The 18473-nt window shown below is 39.1% G+C and overlaps 1 protein-coding gene across 3 annotated transcripts in view; it reads left to right on the plus strand.

Annotated features, from left to right (window-relative positions):
* Positions 1 to 18473, plus strand: part of OSBPL3 (oxysterol binding protein like 3) — an 81642-nt gene that overhangs the window by 33724 nt on the left and 29445 nt on the right. For 2 of the 3 annotated variants that reach the window (XM_084205546.1, XM_084205547.1), the window contains exons 3-7: positions 6842 to 7084; positions 13508 to 13624; positions 13826 to 13879; positions 14088 to 14201; positions 14936 to 15106. In XM_084205546.1, the coding sequence (XP_084061672.1) occupies positions 6992 to 7084; positions 13508 to 13624; positions 13826 to 13879; positions 14088 to 14201; positions 14936 to 15106 (549 nt within the window). In that variant the 5' untranslated portion in view covers positions 6842 to 6991. Of the gene's footprint in view, positions 1 to 6841; positions 7085 to 13426; positions 13625 to 13825; positions 13880 to 14087; positions 14202 to 14935; positions 15107 to 18473 lie in introns of all 3 variants that reach the window. The other variant, XM_084205548.1, reaches the window with a different exon arrangement.

An 18473-nucleotide genomic window follows, 5' to 3' on the forward strand; every position in this document is an offset into this window, starting at 1 on the left:
TTCCAAGGTTTTTAGTACAGGCTGTAAAGTGATACCATGTGCCTGTTCTTTTCCTTACTGGAGCTGATAAGAAGCTTGTCTCTCTCTCTTCTATTGCCTGATCATCTTTGGTAAGGTTTCTCTAGGTGAGCAGCAGTTCAGTGCAAACAGAGCTGCTCTGGTGTGTTGTTGGAGCAGAAGGAGGGCTGCACCCTGTTAGCCCTGCGGTGTGCAGTGCTCAGGAGCTCTTGTTCTGCATCCCCCCTCTCGGCAGGGAGACTGTGACCCTTCTTTTAGTGGGTCACAAATTGTTTCTGGTGGTCCCCCAGCTTTTGGCTGGTTGGTGAGGTGCTGAGCCATGCCAAGAGCTGGACAGGGCGTGTGTGGCTGCTGAGCCCTGAGCTGCCAGGCCAGCCCTTGGCAGGACTCCTTCTGAAAGGGACCAAGAGAGAAGAAGAATAATAATCATTTAGGACCTGGCTGTGGGCTAGGTTAGACCTGTTAGTTGTGATCTCAACTGTGATTGAAAGCTGGGTGTGTGAAAAACGCCAATCATTTGTTTTTAAAATTTTAAAGGTTTAATAGTAATAAAATGGTTATAAAAAGAGTAATACAATTAGAGTAATAATAATTTGCACAATTTGAATTAGGACAATATGAGACAACAAAAACAAAGAGTTACGGACATCCGGGTACCTTTTTCTGGGCAGCACAAGCCCGAAAATGGACCCCTGTTAACAGAGGATTAACCCTTAAAAACAACAGCCTGTTGCTATTCGTACACCTCTTACATGATGCATAAATTCTATTCAAACACAGGATTCTGTCTGGTCATCAACTTCTTCCTCTGAATCCTAACAGCGCCTTTGAGGTGGGAAGAAGTTCATTTCTTCTGATAAGAGGGCAATAAATTCTTTTTCTCTGAAAGATTTAGGTGTCCTGTGGCTGCTAGCTCACTGCAAGTCCTTTCTTTAAAAAAGTATCCTACACAGCATAGTTTCTATTTTAACATTTTGTTGTAACCCAAAACTATATTTAACACACTACTTAAGAGAATTAATACAGCATTACTTTCTAACACAACACATATAATACTCATTTTAATATTTGCAAAAAGCCAATCATAAAATATGCATTTTTCACAGGTGAAAAAGGTAGTAAGACAGCTGACTAATTACTGTAAAAATACTGCTATTACCACGTGCATTTTCTGTACCACTTTTAACATGTCTATCTAGTTTATATACCCAGTAAGTTTGGGTTTTTGGTACTAGTGCAATCTATCACAGATCTCCTGGGGGGATGGAAATAGTGTCAAGAGTATGCATTTTAAATGAATCATGTCTTGTGCAGTATTATAGTCAGTTTCTGTGGTGGATGTGAGGAAAAGGTGGTATTTTTATATGTACTCATATTTCAGGATGCTGAATTACCTGTTTCTAAATTTAAATAAGATTTTTATAATGTAAGTATTGAATTATCTTGGATATCTATAACGCAAAGATTGAATTATTAGTGAAACAGCAAATATTTGCTTTGCTTCTGTAAAGACTAATTAGACTTGACATTGAAGCATGTTCTTTGATGTCTTTCTTGGGATGTATACTACCAGATTGGTTTTGGAGTTTTGTTTTGTGGTTTGTTTTCTATTTCTGTGGTTTTGGAGTTTTTTTCCTTTCTGTGCACTGGAACATCCAGGATTTTCTTTCATCAAGTGATGAGCATTATACATGATAAGCAATCTCTTGTGAAATGCAGTATGGTTGTTGTTTGTCTAGCTTTTCCCCTTTCCCTCTCTGTCTGTCTCTCTTGATTAGACAATTAGGAGAGTTTTCTTTGAATTAAATTTTCCTCTTTTAGGTCACTGACATAGAATGATTAAATTACTACAAAGCCTCCTCAAGGAGACAGGTTAGATGGAACTGTTTCTTTGCATCACAGACTGCTTCCAAGTAGTATTTTCACATGGCTGATGAAAACATCTGCTCAAGAGAAGTTGTGATTTGGGTGAGCACTTATCTGATGGAAGGCAGTTCTGAAATGCTTCCTGTTGTTGTTGGTCTCCCTAAGCTGTTTGAACCTGTGCTTTCAAAGACAGGTGTAACAACCTATCAGTAAGAGTTGTTTTAAACTGCTTTGTGTTTGTTTCTGCAGGTTTTTTTAGTAAAGAGAACAGCCAGCAACAGAACAGGATTTATGTGCTTTGACCTTCAGCAGTGTGAATCTTACAGTAATTGAGGAGCAGCAAATACCTGCCTTGGAAAGACATCTCCCACAGTTGTACGTGGTGTATCTGTAGCCTAAAAATAATTCTTTCCTATTTTGAGCCAGATAAGACACTGGGATAGATTAAAGCTGGCAAATTGAACTATAACAGGGAGAGACATGAAAGCAATACTAGGAAAAGACTTTTGCTTTGTTTGTCCAGGCAGATGTGAGTGAATGTAATTTCACAGTAGCTGCAGAGCAAAGGTTTCAGCACAAAGTCTTTGCTGATTCTGTGAAAGTCACTCAACGTTGCTTGCAGCTCTGGTTTGGATTGCTCAGTTCCCTGCTTGCTGTGTCCACCTGGCTCTCATCAGGCTTTATGTTGTTACTATTCTTCTATCCAAAAAAACTTAATTGACTACAGAATGAGATGTACACTTCCAGTTTTGCTTCTCAAAGTCTCTAGTGTTCCTTCACTGCTGAATCAGCTTTGAAGCAGCTGTTAAGGCTTTACTTTTCCTCCAGAACCATGGCAAAAATAATTGCATAATATTGTTCTGTTTTTGTTGGGGTTTTTTTACTGCAGTTACACATAATTTTTTTCTGAATTTCCCTTCTCTTCTTTTGTGAGATGTGAAAAATCTTTGATTTTGCTGTAAGCTTATTGTTTTCAGAGTTGTGAGAGATGAAATGATTCAAAGCAAGGCTGCTTTGAACCTGTGTAGTTTTAAAGGTTTGAGGACAACCTGGGACGGTACTTTTTTAAAAATAGTATTGTATTCCTGTTTTACATATTATCATATGTTCACATTAGCTTTAATTGTTATATAATGATAAGGCTCTTAGTAGCAGATGATCAGCAGAGATAGGTGCTGTTTCTCGTCTTATGGTGTAGTAGCTCTAACTAATATTTGATGCTCATGTATTTTTAATTCTTCAAAATGCACCTGGTGAGGTCATTTGCAGAGCTACTCTTGGCCTACTTCTGCAGATGTTGGCCTTATAGAAAAGAATTAGGGCAATACTTAGCACTTGTGAAAATTACTGTCCTAAATTTATTTGGATTTGCTGCAGCCTCACACCTTTGAATTGTCTTTTTGAAGTAGACAAACGTAAGTGGCCCTGTGTGCTCCAGAGAAATGTGGGAACAAATACAGTTCTGAGGCCATCCTGTGGCATGGAAAGGATCAAATTGTAATAAATCTGAAGCAATTGCATTATGGTGACCTTAAAAATCAATTTTAGTTGCAATCTTTGCTTCATTAGCATAACACTGCTTTTTATGCTTGCTCTAAAGTTGTAATTGCTATTATACCTGGTGACCTTAATTTCCACAGGTATTGCAAAATATCATTTGCCCTAAAGAGGCTCAGTCACCACTGCTGAAAGGCAGTCAAGTTGGGATACAGGATCAGTGTTTTCTCACCTTCCTGGAAGAATAAGTGAGTTATTGCTGAAGGGCAGCCTCAGTTTTCTTTTTTTCTCTTCTAAACTTGAAGAGAATTTTAAAAAAGGAGCACAAAGTTGTTGCTGGAATCCACAGCAGTTTTTACAGAGGAGTTGGGGCCGTGGTAGTTATTCACATACACTTTTTCATGCTCAAATCAGAAAGTAATAAGTTAAATTACTGGGAAACACCAATAGAATAAAGCCCTTTGGAGAGAGGACACATTTTTCACTCCTGAATTCTTCAGGGCTGGTAAGAAAAGCCTTTCATCCAGCCCATGCAGTAACTCATTAGCAGGAATAAAGGAAAATTCAAAAACCCAACTTCAGAAGTAGACTGACAAAATACTTCAGGTGTGCTCTGCTGGATTTACCTCACCTGTCACCTGCTCCTTGTTCAAGCGCCTCTTGTTAGGTGGTGAGTCATCTTCAACTCATTTGAATTCTGGAAACCTGCCCATCACACTCCTTTTGATTCCAGAAGGACAAATGACATTGCTGTAGGAGATCTGAAGTACTTTCTTAAGTGGTGTGAGTCTGTGTCTCTCTGATGTCGATGTCAGCAAGTGGGGCAGTGCAGTCAAACTGGATCCTTGTAGTCAATCACTTAGACAGAAGACCTAACATCAGCCCCTACACAAGACTGGTCAGGACTGGCTCTGGTCTGGTGTGGTGGACTCAAGGCTTTGAGCACTGGATGCAGTCCTGCAGCACATTTAATCCAAAAGGGATTTGGCTTCCATGTTCCAAGTCTGCCCTGTAGTGTGAACCTTATTATTACGGGAGATATGCAGAGGAACCCCCCTCTGCTCTGTCCTAAAACATGACTGTGGCCAAACCTTTAGTCCATTTAGACTCCACACCAGAAACATGATGATAGAAAGATTCCTATCATTATATGGCTTCTCTCTGTGCTGAAGTCCAAGAGACCTCTAGTGGGTTTTTTTGGGTTACTTGACACTTCTAGGGCATCACAACTATTGTGCTGTGTGTTCAAACAAGCAAAGGACGTTGTATATTTTAAATTTAGTGTGTCCTGGAGATATACCCAGTGCTTTTTGCTGCAAAAGTTTCTGGTAGTTTTTGCTGCAAATTAGAGCCTGTTTCTTGCCTTGAGCTCTGCCCATCACTGCCAAAATGCCAGGCAGTACCAGTGAAAGATGAAGGTGCTCATTCTGAGCAAGAGCAGTGGAGAGAACAGGGATTTATCCAAGCAAAGTGTGTTCCAGAAGCAAAACACTTGCTGCCTGGTTTCAAGGGGATCTCTGAATGTTATATATGTGTAATATGAACAATGAGTTTGCAGGAAGAGTGTTTCTGTTCTTGTAAATACAGATGTTACCATTAAACTGTTTTGCTGAATGGAGCTTGCAAGTAAAGAAGAAAGTTATCCTTTATATTTACTCCATAGTAAAAAACTTGAGATGCTTCTAACCTGCTTTAAAAAGAAAATGGAAATAAATCTAAACCTGTTAGAAGTACTTGTTCTTGATGAAATGCCACACAGATTTATCTTCCAGATAGAAAGTGACCATACCTTCTCCAAACTGCACTGCTCCTAATCTCAGTCCAGCTTCAGTCTCAAGTCCATGTGTTGGGCCCAAATCACAGACCCCTTACTTGTCATGTTGCTGTTCTGGGATTTTTTTTTTTTTTTGCCTTCACTGTCTTTGTAGCTCTCTGATGGTTCCTGGAATATTTACCAAGCTGACTCATCTTCACTCCTGGAAGAACCCCAGGAGAGCTGATTTCTCACCTCACTTGTGGAGGTTGGGGCTGTATGACAGATTTGTTCTGGAGGTAACAGAGTGCTTCTAACTAGGTAAAGTAAATGCCATCAGGAGAGGCTGTGTTTCAGGTGAAAAGAGGGCATGTTGATTGAAATGTTACAGCAAACTATACTGCCTGAAAGCACTGTGGGTTGGAAAAGGTTTCTGTTCAGAAGATGGATGCCTCAGACTACAGCTGCAGGGGGAGAGTGCTGTCTTCATCTTAAATATAGCACCTGGTTTTAATTTTGTGTTCTGGTTGTTTTCTCTCGTCTGTGGCTTATGATGTATTATTTTGTTTTGCTTTTAAGGAAAATGAATTCTTAAAATGCACAAAATGTTTGACTAGGGAGATTGCTGCTTCTCTCAGAATAGAATTTAAGGCTCTTCAAGGAAAAAAAATCAATGGCAAACTTCAATAATCAGTGAATCCAGCTCAGGACTGTTGTGACAGTGCAAGTGAGGGAATTGTGAAGTAGTGCCTCCCTGTTTCAGCTATGAAATCTCTCTTCTCTCTGTGGAAACTTCCTTATCTTTCTCACTGATTGTTCTTGGACTCTTCCTAATTGTGAATTCTTTGCATGAGGCAACAAAATTTGAAGTGAAACACAATTTATATAGCCACCTCGAGTTTTGGAAAGCATCACTCTTTTGTAATGTCCTCTGTTTGTTTGTGTTTTGGTTTTTTCTGGTTTTTTTTAGAAGTATCCAGTTACCATGACAGCTTTTACCCACGCTGGAGCTCCGTTACTGGGAGCTCCTGGCATGGCTGGTATTTGCATGTGCTGCAGGGAGCACTGTTATTAAACAGACTGTTAATTATTCTTCCAGTCACTTGCTGAGACAGCTGATGTGACAGTAGATAGAGCTTTCTGATTCCAGGTGAAAGTGCTCATGCACAGCTCTAGGCAGCTAAGTTTTCATGCTCACTACTTTTAGGTATTACTCTTTTATGTAGAAGGTGGGTTTTTTTCCTTATAACATGAAGCCATGCTTAGTTGTTTAAATTATCAAGGAACAGAGAAAAAGAGACATTTATTTAATTACACCAACATTTTTCAGTGGCATTTTATTGGATCTTTGCCTCTTACTTTGGGTCTATTTTGGGCCATTTCATATAGATATTTATGATTTTCTTTGTGAGTTTTTATTATTTTTTAAAATAAATTTGAATCCATAAAAAGATGCTTGATACTGTAGTTTGTCCTCTGAATAAATAGCAACAATTAAAATGTTTTTAGGATTCAAAATTTATATAATTCCTTTTTGAGACTTTCAAATTTATCTTAAAGTGGTTGTTCAATTTAATTTTTATAAAATACAGCAATGTGCTCAGCCTGTGTTAACCAAAGGCTTTGTTATGACTCATGCTAGAATATGGCAGCAAGAGATAGCATCTGATAACTTGGCTTTTTTTTTTTTTTTCTTTTCCCTTTTAGGAGTTTCCATGGGTTGCAGACCATGCCACTGGACTGCATTTGGGTAAAGGATGAGTTCAGTGTTTCTCTGAAGAGTCTTCCAACACATTTTCCAAATTACCTTTTAATGGTGTTCTGAGTGAGCTTGTGTGAAGCAAATAGTATTGGATCATGAGTGAAGAAAAAAACTTTGGTGCATCCCAGAAGATGTTGTCTCCTTCAAGAAGTACGAGCAGCTGCTCCTCCAAGCAGGGAAGTCGACAGGTACTTTTTCCACCAAGCTGAAAGCATTGCTAAGATTGGCTGTTACTTTTTTCTTGGATATCTGCAAATCTCTTAAACCTGGTTTTCCTGTTGCTTGCTTGTTTTATTTCATCACTTCTTTGCTTGCCTCTCTCTCTCTGGTTTTTTTTTTTTTTGGTTTTTTTTTTTGTTTTTTTGGTTTGTTTTTTTTTTTTTTTTTTTTTTTTGTTGGTAGCATCATCTTGTTTTGAGTCAAATGCACTAAACACATATTACTGAATTTCAGGCATGTGTAAAACTGGAATGCTTACAGTGAGTTTTGATTTCTATCTTATTGTATGTATGGTGGCTTTATAGTGAAATAGAGCTGCTGTAGCACCTTGGTCTCAGTGGTTTGATCCTGAAATACCAAATCTCTTCTGTTAGGCACTACTTTTGTGGTAGAATATTGTGTAACTGCTCTGTTTATTTCAAGTTTCCAAGGAAAGGTGTGCATGGATGTGTGAAGGACAATTCATTTTTCATGAACCTGACACAGGGCTTCTTTGAATGCCCATTTGTGCTGGTTGTTGCTCTAGAACTGTAGATAGCAAAATGAGCATTCGTGTAGCAGGATGCTCCTGCATGCCAAACGTGAAGGTTGCTTTGTTTTCTGCTAAGAAGGTTGCTTCTGTTTTCTGTAAACCTCTCAGTTTCAAAAGACCTGTCTACAAGTGTTTGCACCTGACAGGTGAGGCTGCTGAAGAAGGCTTCATTTGTGGGCAAGAAATGCTGACCTGCAGCTGCACTGAGAATTAAACTTAAATGTGCTCAATCCATGTTTGCAAAGTCATGAGCAAAGTGCTCAACATAAACTTTTATCTGTACAAGTGCTGGCGTAGTGGAGCTCTTGGAAGCTGCCTCAGGCAGAAATTTTAATTGGAATTGAGCATCCCAATCCCCCAAAAGCTTTGGAGCCCTCAGCTGTGTTTTGAAACAGCACCTGCTCTTCTAGGACTTCTGGCCCTGCTCATACAGTTGGCAAGGCAGACAAATGTCTGAACAATTCATGACTTTTAAAGTGCTGTGCTTGTGAGAAATGCTGTGCATTTCTAGTATACTGAACAATAAAATCCTTGCTCTCAGGATATCTTTTTTGTTTTCCTGCAATATTATTTCTTGTATCCTCCATATGAGATTACCTTTGAAAAGTGATTTGGTATTGTGAGTTCAACATTTTGTGTCTATCAAGTGTTATCATGTATTATTTAAATAACAAGATTTACATGAGTATGACTAAATCCACTGGTGTGTAGTACAGCCAATATAAGGAATAATGCCATTTATTTGCCCTTTCACTCTGCATATTAGTTTAAATGGCAATACTTTAGGTGTTCTATTAAGACAACAGCAACCATCTAAAGTTGTATGAATCTGTTAAGAATCTCCTAATTAAAAAAAGACCACACGTACAATAACCTTCAGGAGCTTTTGTTTGTTTGTTTGGATTTGTTTTGGTGTTTGTTTCAAAGTCCTCTAGAATAGTGGGATGTAACTTTTTTATCAATAGTATCCTGAAAGTTTAAATGATGTTGCCAAGGGCTGTGCAGGTTAGGGAGTGACATGCTATGATTTTGATATTCTTTTCTTCATATTCCAGCTCCATGGGGGGCTTCTTATTCCTCCCTCAAATACTTGCATCTCTTGTGCTCATGGCTTGTGGGTTAGTGACAGATATTCCTGAAGGGTGCTTTTCTCTGACAGATATTCCTGAAGGGTGCTTTTCTCAGTCTGCTGCTCTGATGCAGTACTTCTTTGATTAAGTAGAAAGAAGATCTGAACATGGTAGGGGGAAGAAGAGCTGGAGCAGGGTGAAATTTGCTAAAAAAATACCAGGGTCTGAATTCTGAGCCTCTCTTGATTTTCCTGCAGGCAAACTTTATTGCTGGTGCATGCCAGCACCAAATAAGTGACCTGAGGCTGGGATATGGAAGCACAGTAGTGCCAGGCTGCTGTGTCTGCTAAAATTTAGTTCCATGTTAGAGGGCTGTTTGTGGGGAGCATGACTCCTGTGATGGAGAAAATGAGCCACTGTGCTAGAAAGGAGTTGACTTAAGCAGGGCTGCAGGACTTTGAGGGATCCACTCCTTCCTTTGCTACATTTGGTGCCCGTTTCCTGCCCAATTTAGTATATTGCTGAGTGAACTGAACAGGTGAACACTTAGTCCTCTTCCACTAAATTCACCTTCACTTTGAAGCCCCGTGAAAAGTTGGAGGTTACTGCCACTTCCCACCTCTTTGCTTTTCTGTTCCCCTCTCCTTCAGTTGTGGAAAGGGATCTCTTCCACAGAGACACAACTCAAATTCAGTTTTGTGAGGAGAGAAAACTGGTGTTGACCTTCCTTAAATTTAAATTGACCTGTGATCAAAATAAGATATGTTGTACTAGTTATTTTTAAATCTAATATGTTAACTAACATTTAAAATAGATCCACCAGGGAAAAGCTTTGTGACAGGAGAGCTGTTTAAAAAAACCTCATGTCCTATAAAAGAAAATTTCTGCTAATTTTATGAACTGTAACAAATGCCTTAGTTGCTGCTGATGCCAATCCTTATCCTCCACAAAGTAGGTTTCTATTTTTGGCAGTTTAAAATATTTGGTACAACTGACTGCATTTTGCACTGAAAGAGAGTGTGACACTGTCATCTGTTTTGTTCAGGGAGCTGCAACTGCAAGCATCAGTCTGAGAGCCATTCAGAATCATTACTTCATACTTTCCCCTGAAATAATTTGCCTTAAGGAGCAGTATGGTGCAGAATGTTGCAGAAAATTAGAAGGCTTTTATTATATTAAACAAAGAAAATGAATACATTTGCCTAATAATGGACTTGTCTCTGAAGACCAAAGTCTACGGGTCTTCTCCTCTGCCACAGACCGAGTGTGCACCAAGGAGCGTGTACAGGGGAATTTTTCAGTGCCTATCTGAAATGAGCACCTCTAGACCTGAGAAAAGTAAAGATGTTGTTTCTCCCTTAGCCTCAAGTGAAATTTTTTCCTGGTCAGCAAATACAGCGTTGATAATTTCGTGTAGATTTTGGCCCAGATAATGATGCAAAAATCTTTTGTAGCATCATGACCTTAAAACACGACCAATCTAGACAGGAGACTTATGCTAGAATTGTTAATGCCATTCATCTGGGAGTTTTGGGGCTTTTTTGGGGGGGGTGCCATTGTCTTTTTTCAAGTTAGTGCCCTGGGCTGTCTCTTTCAGTTCCCTATTGTGGGGTGAGAATAAGCAAAAGGGACTATAATCTGAGTGTTTTCAGGAAATCCTTTGTCTCCAGTTTGCTCCTCTGCTGTTTCAGAGGGATGAGTAGAGATGATAATCGACCAGCCTGATTCATTTGCCTTCATTTTAGAGAGTAAGCAGTTTTCTTTCACTTCTGCAGCTGCTCCCAGGAATAGCCAGCTGATGGTTTTTCCTCATTCAGTGAGGTGTCAAATCTCTTGTAAAACAAAAAACCTGGTCAAGATCTGTAGAGTCTGGTGGAAAACCAAAACTAGTCACAGCAGCAGTGTTTTTGAAAAATGTGAGAGTTTGCTCAGATGGGAAAGGTTGGATTCATCTGGAAGGATGTATATGGAAGAGGACCAGATTCTGTTAATGCATCATGCCACCTTGCATGTATCCAGCAGGTCCCCAAACTGTTAATTCTGTGAGCTTTAAAGAGGATCCATTTCCAATTCAACTCAGCCACCATTATGTACAGCTGACAGTTGAAGAGTGAGGTTCCCCAGGGCAGAGAGATGAGTGGCACACTCGCCTTCTACCTGAGACTTGGCAGGGTGTCAAGCCTGCTTGAGGGGAAGCAGTCCTTCCACTTCAGATTTTCTCCCCATTTGCACCCTTTTTATTTGAGAAGGCACACTCCAGGCCACACTGCTCACCTGAAGAACTGTGATAAATATGACTTTCCTGCAGGAATGTGAGAGACACCTCGTGTCTGGACTGCAGGACAGGCCCAGGCAAAGTCAGAGCTCCAATGCAGGGAACATTGTATTCTGTACTAAAAAGAATTAAAGAACATTGTATTCTGATCAAAACTATTAACACTGTGTTTATTCCAGATGAGTGTAATCGGCTGAGCTATTTCTCAGCTGATTCTTTTCACCTCACACATGCAGTATCATGGGTCTGTCTCATTTCAGGATTCCCTTTCTAAGCTGATCCTTACAGACAGATGAGGCTCCGTGGTGACTCATTGCAGCCTTTTTAGTACCTAATGGAGCATCTAAAAAAGACTGAGAAGGATTTTTTGCACAGTGATAGGACAGAGGGGAATGGTCTTAAACTGAAAGAAGGGAGATTTAGATTTGCTGTTAAGAGATTTTTTTGCTGTGAAAGTTGTGAGACCACTGAAGCAGGCTGCTCAGAGAACTTGTGGATGCCCCAGCCCTGGAGGGGTTCAATGCCAGGTTGAGTGGGGCTCTGAGCAACCTGGTCTAGTGGAAGGTTGTCCCTGCCCATGGCAGGGGGGTTGGAACTAGATGATCTTGTAAAGTCCCTTCCAGCCTGAGATGATACTGTAAATCTTCCTCGACTGAGATCAAATTTCTGCTTGTCTCCTGCAGTCGATGATGTGCTGTGTTTATGCTTAACCAAACTGTGAAAACTTGATCCCAAAACTGGAGAAAGTTCTTTCGTTAGGTACAACACTAGAATATTGAAAAAGATCCGCTGTTCACTACTGCCAGATTAATTCTCAGTGGACAAATTATGTGCTTGGGTACTGCAGTTTAATATATTTTGGCATGAGAAGGGATATAGCTTGCTTGGTATTTGGGCAAAGCATCTTTCAAGTTCTTCTGGATACTTTCAAGAAGAAAGAAACAAAACCATGAACACAACATTTTTCTTCATCTCGCAGCTGTAGCTGTTAGTTCTTAATTAGAATTATATGACCAAATGTATTCCCTCATAAAAATTTTGGTTAGGACAGCTGCACTTCTGACTTGTGTTGAGGCAGTACAACATCACTGGATGGTCTGTAGGGTGCTGGTTGACAGGAGCTGCTCAGCCCCACATTTCCACCGCTTGTGGCTCATTGTGTGGTGGGTGTTGGCAGACTAAACCCATAGCAGGAAAGCAGAGCAGCTTACCAGTTTGTTCTGTTAAATGAGGCACAAGGAAAATAACAGAAATAACGGAGTGCCACCAATAGCGTGGTGGAATTGTTAGCTGCCTTTTCAAAGATGGCTTGCTTGTAATGCCTTATTACACAAGTAATGAGCATATTGCCTGAATCTTTTTCTGGGTTTATAGAGGTGAATTTTAAGGATTCTGAAGATGGTTAAATGAGGACAGCTAGCACACTTGCTGATTTATTTTTTTAAAAATTTGTTTCATTTTTCTTTTCTTTTTTTTTTTTTGAGGCAGCCAAGTTCTTTTTGGAAATACTTCTTTATGTATCTTACAGGGAGCATGATGAGTACTTACCTACCTAGAATAGTTCTCCTCTCCCTAAAGTGCTTCATGCTAGTCCTTTTCTCTTATTATTCTCTATGTATTAAAGTATTCTTTATCTTTTTCAAATATAAGGGGATGGTACTAGCACATACCATTTCCTGTCAGTTATTTATAATGCTACATCTGCCAAATCCTGGCAATAAATAATTCATGAGATCGCTCATCAGAAACCTTGAAACTCATGTTACATTGTCATTTGTAGTTGTTCCATAAATAAAAGCTATAAAAATACTATGAGATTTAGACTCTTCTCTGGTTTGTTGCTGCAGGGTCTTTCATTTAAGAGTTCCTGGTGGCAAAAAAGAGAGATTTGCTTTTAATTAGTTTTATCTGATAAAGGGTGACTCCTGTTTTCCTTGTAGTTTCCATTTATGTCATATTCCTCGCAGTACCTGAGTTACTTCCCCAGCTTTTTAAAATTGTTTTTAGTTAGTTTGATTTATCTTATTATTTTTACTTTAGGAATGCTGCAATTTACACCAAACACAAAACCTTGAGTTACTGAGTAACAAAAGAGTTCTATATAAAAGATCTTCATTTTTTATGTCTTATTTTTTGCTTGATAGCCTACAAAATATATCCTTTTAACACAGAACATTTTCTGTCTCTGATGACAGAAGGTTTTTTGCTAAATTGTGACTATGCTATGGTTATGCAGTGTGTGCATGTATGTGCAGGTAAAGATACATATAAAATTCTATGAAGGATGGTGCCACAAAAATTGTGTTTTGTTTAGTGGTATTATTTCTATCAAAATTAAAAAGAACCTTATCTCTCTGATGATACATAACAAAGCATCAAATGGAACCTTGGTTATGTTTCAACATCAATTGGGTTTTGTCTTTTTTTCTTATAGCCTTCTTCTTCTTGAATCTCTCTTAACAATTCAGTTATTTGGAAGAAATAAGATCTACATTTGGATTTTCTGTTTAAGCAGGACAGCTGGGAAATTGTAGAAGGACTCCGGGGAGCAATGAATTGTACCCAGGAGCCACAGAAGCAGGAGGGATGCTTGCTGAAAAAGAGGAAATGGCCTCTGAAAGGCTGGCACAAGGTAGGAAAGGAATGTGTAGCTGGAAGATTGAGTGGGACTTATTTGGTGTGGTTTTGTGACAAAAAGGTTACATAAAAGCAGAGGAAGTCTTCTCCAGGGAAATGGAAGGGGGGAGGATGTGTTTGTGCTATTTTTCCGATTGTGGCTTTTTCTTTTTGTGTGTATTTTGTTTGGTTTTAATTCTCTACATTTCTGTTACAGAGATACTTCTTTTTGGACAGAGGGATTTTGAAGTATTCTAAATGCCGAGCTGATGTAAGTGATCTGAAACCCTTTAAGGCCATTACAAAGTAACAAGTATCCAAAATAACAAAAACCCCCTACTGTTGGCAATGAGAAATAGAGTTTTCAGTAGTTCTAAACAGTAGGTTGAGAGGGGAAGAAATGCTGATTTCAGAAGGTAATATTTATCCATATGCTTTCATCTGGAGTGATTGTGGTTTTACTTTTTACTTTTTTGCAGATAGAGAGAGGAAAACTTCATGGCTGCATTGATGTTGGACTTTCTGTCATGTCTGTAAAGAAATCAACAAAATGTATAGATTTGGATACAGAGGAGCAGATATACCACCTGAAGGTACGTCTCCAAGATTGTTATAACCTTGCTCCCAAACTACTGCCATTAGCTGGGTAGGTTGGAGCACTTTTTTTTTATAGCAAGAGGTTTGTCAGTTGCACTAATAACTTTCTAGTCTCATCAGGTTACTTTGCACTTGATTACTGGAGAGGTCTTATTGCACTGTTTTAGGGCCCAGAATCAGTAACCCTGTTCTGAACAGAAAGCTCATGTTTAGCAGTTCTTTTTTCATTTCTTGCCTAAGTGCTTTTATTTTCAGTATCTTCATCCTTGTCTTATCTATAAGAAGTGTTTTCCATGGTCAAGTATGAGGATTTTTACTTGCAGAATAAATTGTTTTGGAATACATCAACAAAATCAAATTTCTGTTTGCAATTAGTTAACCACTGACCTAGCTTTAACTATGGCAATTAAGAAATTATAAATATGAGGGGCTTTATTCAAATTTGAGTTTTTTTTTTTAATCTGTAAGTTGCTTTAGTATTGTGTTCTGCATTGGAAGGCATAATTACTAACTGTAGTTTCTTTTTTCCCTGACTTTGTCTTGTGATTGATTTTCTGTCATGCCTAGGCTCATATAATGTGCATTTTGGAGGGAGCCTCCTTAGAAAAACTTTCCTGAAACTTTGCCAGTAAAGGTCAGCCAGGCTAGCTGTCTAATGAGCACAAAATTCCACCGTTTCTTTGTTAGTTGTTTCGAATGTGAATGTCATCCACCCTGAAATTTTGTGTAGGTGAAGTCTCAGGAGCTGTTTGATGAATGGGTAGCAAAACTCCGCCACCACAGAATGTACCGCCAGAACGAGATCTCCATGTTCCCGCACGATGCCAATAACATTTTCTTCCCTGGGTCTACTACCACGGACTCTGTCCCAGGTTTCTGTGATTCTGCACCAGGTAGAAAGGTAATAGTTTTTATTTATAAATAATGAGCTTCCATAAGGAATTAAATTAGTCTCATTTGTGTTCGTTAAATAAAGAGCGCAATGGAAATTTTTGGTGGCACTTATGTTCTAAAATGTCAAGAGGAAAATTTATTATTCATTGATTTACACCCGAGCAGTTTCCTTTATGATGTTGTTAAATTTTTAGTAGTTTTTCACTATTTTAATCCAGTAAATTGTACTTTCACAGTGAATTTCAAAACTGTATACTGAGTTAGAATCCTCGTAATTTCTGACATATATCAATATTTGATATGTGCTGGTGAATATTAGTCACAGAAGAGTACTCAGCTAGGTAATTTTTGCCCCTTTAGCATTTTGCTGTATATCCTTTAGCTTATAAACCCTTTCCCCTTTTACATGAATGAAGCTTACTTAACTAAGGAGTATGTAGGAATTATACAAGAACTCACTATTATACAAGAAATTATATATAAAAGGAATACATATATTATACATGTTATATTATTTATATATTTATATATAAAATATTTAATATATATATTATATCTACAAGGAATTATACAAGAAGACCACTGTTTATATTTTAACTGAGGCAGAAGCTTTACTCAGATCGATCCCAGGGCTGTGCTGTGGGTGAATATGGGGTCTGGATGAGTCCAGTCAGCAGTGTACTTCTCTTTTGGTAAAGTCTGTGAATTAGTTTCACAAATGGCCTGACAAATGCTCAGTCCAACCCCATAAATGGCCTCTTTGCAGTTTCATGGAAGATGGTGTGTGTTCTGTGCCTGAACACGGCCCCTGTGCCTTGAGCTGTCTGTGCGTTGACTGGCTGACCTTCACCCAAAGCAGCTCTTCTGCTCCATTGTAGAATCACTGGTTGCTTTTGAGAGTCAAAAAAACCCCAACTGTTCTGTGTTACTACAACTGAGATGCAGTAACTGTTTCTGTCAGCTCCAGAATGCCCCTAAGCAGCAATGCCCTTCTTGTTCTCCTTCCACCCAAGCTTGCTTTTCCCTGGTGTAATCACTTTGTGATCTGGGCAGGCTCGTTCCCCAATACCCGCAGTCCCTCACTTTATCCTGTAACTGAGAGTGAGTTTTAGCAAACACAGACGTGTGTCTGAGCAGCTTTTTGCTCGTGGTGGAGCAGGAGGGGGTCTGTGTGAGTGGGCAGCTGAAGGGACAATAACTCACCCTGCGGTAACAAGGCTGTTCTGCAGAGAGTCATCTGCAGCACCTCGTGTGCCAGCAGCAGCTCCGTGGCTCTGACAGCCTGCTCTCCTGAGGCACTGCCTGCAAGGGAAGGGCAAATCTCCCGTGGACATGCAGTCATTTTCTCCTGAAAGACAGCAGGGATAGAAGGGGGGTGAATATCAAGGGCAGAAGTGGAACATTGCAAAGTCCGTGGTTTATTTATGCTGGTGCCCTCAAAAAAAACCCCAAAAACCCAAACCTATGTGATCAGCATATCTAAAATCTCTTGCTTACTGTCAGGAAACTAACAATTTCTTCTTTGGCGTGAAAGACTTTAATTCAGACTATTAATCCAGATTTGCACTGCAAAGAAGCCCTACTTATTTTCATGTGAAAAATAGAAGGGGATAGTTCTTAAGCTGCAGTTAATCACCTTAGCTGTGCTCAAGCTAAATGGAAGTCTGCCAATTTGCACCAGCCTTAGCTTGGTGTTAGTTGATATCACTCCAGCACTTAGGTTATTTTGAGAAATATATATCAAGTGAAATTTGAGTTGCATTTTATTTGCTTTTAGCAACACCCAGTTGGTTTTCTTTTTTTTTTTTTTTTTTAATTATTATTGTTGTTGAGAGATAGGTGTAGAGGTGTAGGTATCTACGCATGTTTATGTGGAATTCCTGGATTCTAAAGCTTTACTGTGCTGATCCAAAGTAAGCAAAACTATGAAAACTGGAGCTACACAAACTCTCTCTTGTCTGCTTCCTGGCAATCCCTACTTCCTTGTTTCCTCATGCTCATCTCACTTATGTACATGAGTTCTGGAAAACCTGGTGAGGTGAGGCAAATTAATGAAGAGATAAACGCGGAATTGGTTCACAAAATGCCAATATAATTGCCCATCAGTAAATTCAGTTTACTTGTGCTTTTAAAGGTGCTGAGATTATTATTTGAATATATATATATATGTGTGTGTGTGTGTGTATAGATGTCTAAATATATGGACTAAAGCTCGGCCAGCTTTATGTAGGAATAAGCCAGCTAAGCTGCATTGATTAATTTAAAAACAAGTGTGCTCACTGATGCTTACTGCTATTGCATACTGGCAAAATACCAAATGACATCACATGGATGGTGCATTTTATTTTATTCTGAAACTCAGGTTGGTGGTTATGCTGTAAACTTTAAAAGGCCAACTAAGAAAGCTGCAGCTGAGTGAGATGTAGATGAAGTTTCTTATTAATAGATTTAAAATTGGTACTGCTGGAGTTCTGGTATAAGGTGAGCAGGAGGTTGTAACAAAGTTTGTAAATTGTATGCTTCAGAGAAGAGCCAAACAATTTAGTCAGCTTTCCTCATAACCATAAGTAAAATGGCTGTGTAAAGTCACTAGGATGAAACAGTTTATAACTGATTATTAACAAGATGTTGACAAACATGTAATTTGTGCATCTTTCTGACCTGGGTTTTATTGAAAATGAAAGGTTTAATGAGATGTACAAATAATTAGGAATTTGAATGGCTATTATTTGTAGTTACATCAGAGAAGAAAACAGCATTATAGGCCACAATCAACTGGTAATAGTACTGGGTAAAAATTTCTTCCCTTTGGAAGCTATTTAATTGTACTCCTCAGTTAGCTCTTATGCAGCATTCCCATCACCTCTTGGAGCATCTGATGGTGGGCACAAGTTAACTAAGTGTGGAAATGTTTACTGAGGTGCTGTCAAAGGGTACTCTTTACCCAGATAAGGTGTATGGCTATCCCTGTTGAGCCTAATCCATGCTGAAGTCATTCAAACTTGTGTAATATTTTAAATGACATCTAGCGTCAAAATTTTAAATGATATCTTGTTTTTACACTGAAAAACAGCATTAACAAATGTGTGTGTTACATCTTAGTTACTTTTGGGGCTTCTTTGGGAAGCGTGGAGGAGGAACAGAATGTCTGAATTTGGTCCTCTTCAGATGTGGTACTTTAATTATTTTGCACAATCGACAGGTTGGAAAAGACCTTCAAGATCATTGGGTCCAACCCATGCCCTAACACCTCAACATGGCAGTGAGTGCCATATCCAATCTATTCTTAAACACAGCCAGGGTTGGTGACTCCCCCACCTCCCTGGGCAGACCATTCCAGTACTTGATCACTCTTTCTCTAAAATCTTTCTCCT

The sequence above is a fragment of the Fringilla coelebs genome, assembly GCF_963513975.1.
Source record: "Fringilla coelebs genome assembly, chromosome: 1".
Lineage (NCBI taxonomy): Eukaryota > Metazoa > Chordata > Aves > Passeriformes > Fringillidae > Fringilla > Fringilla coelebs.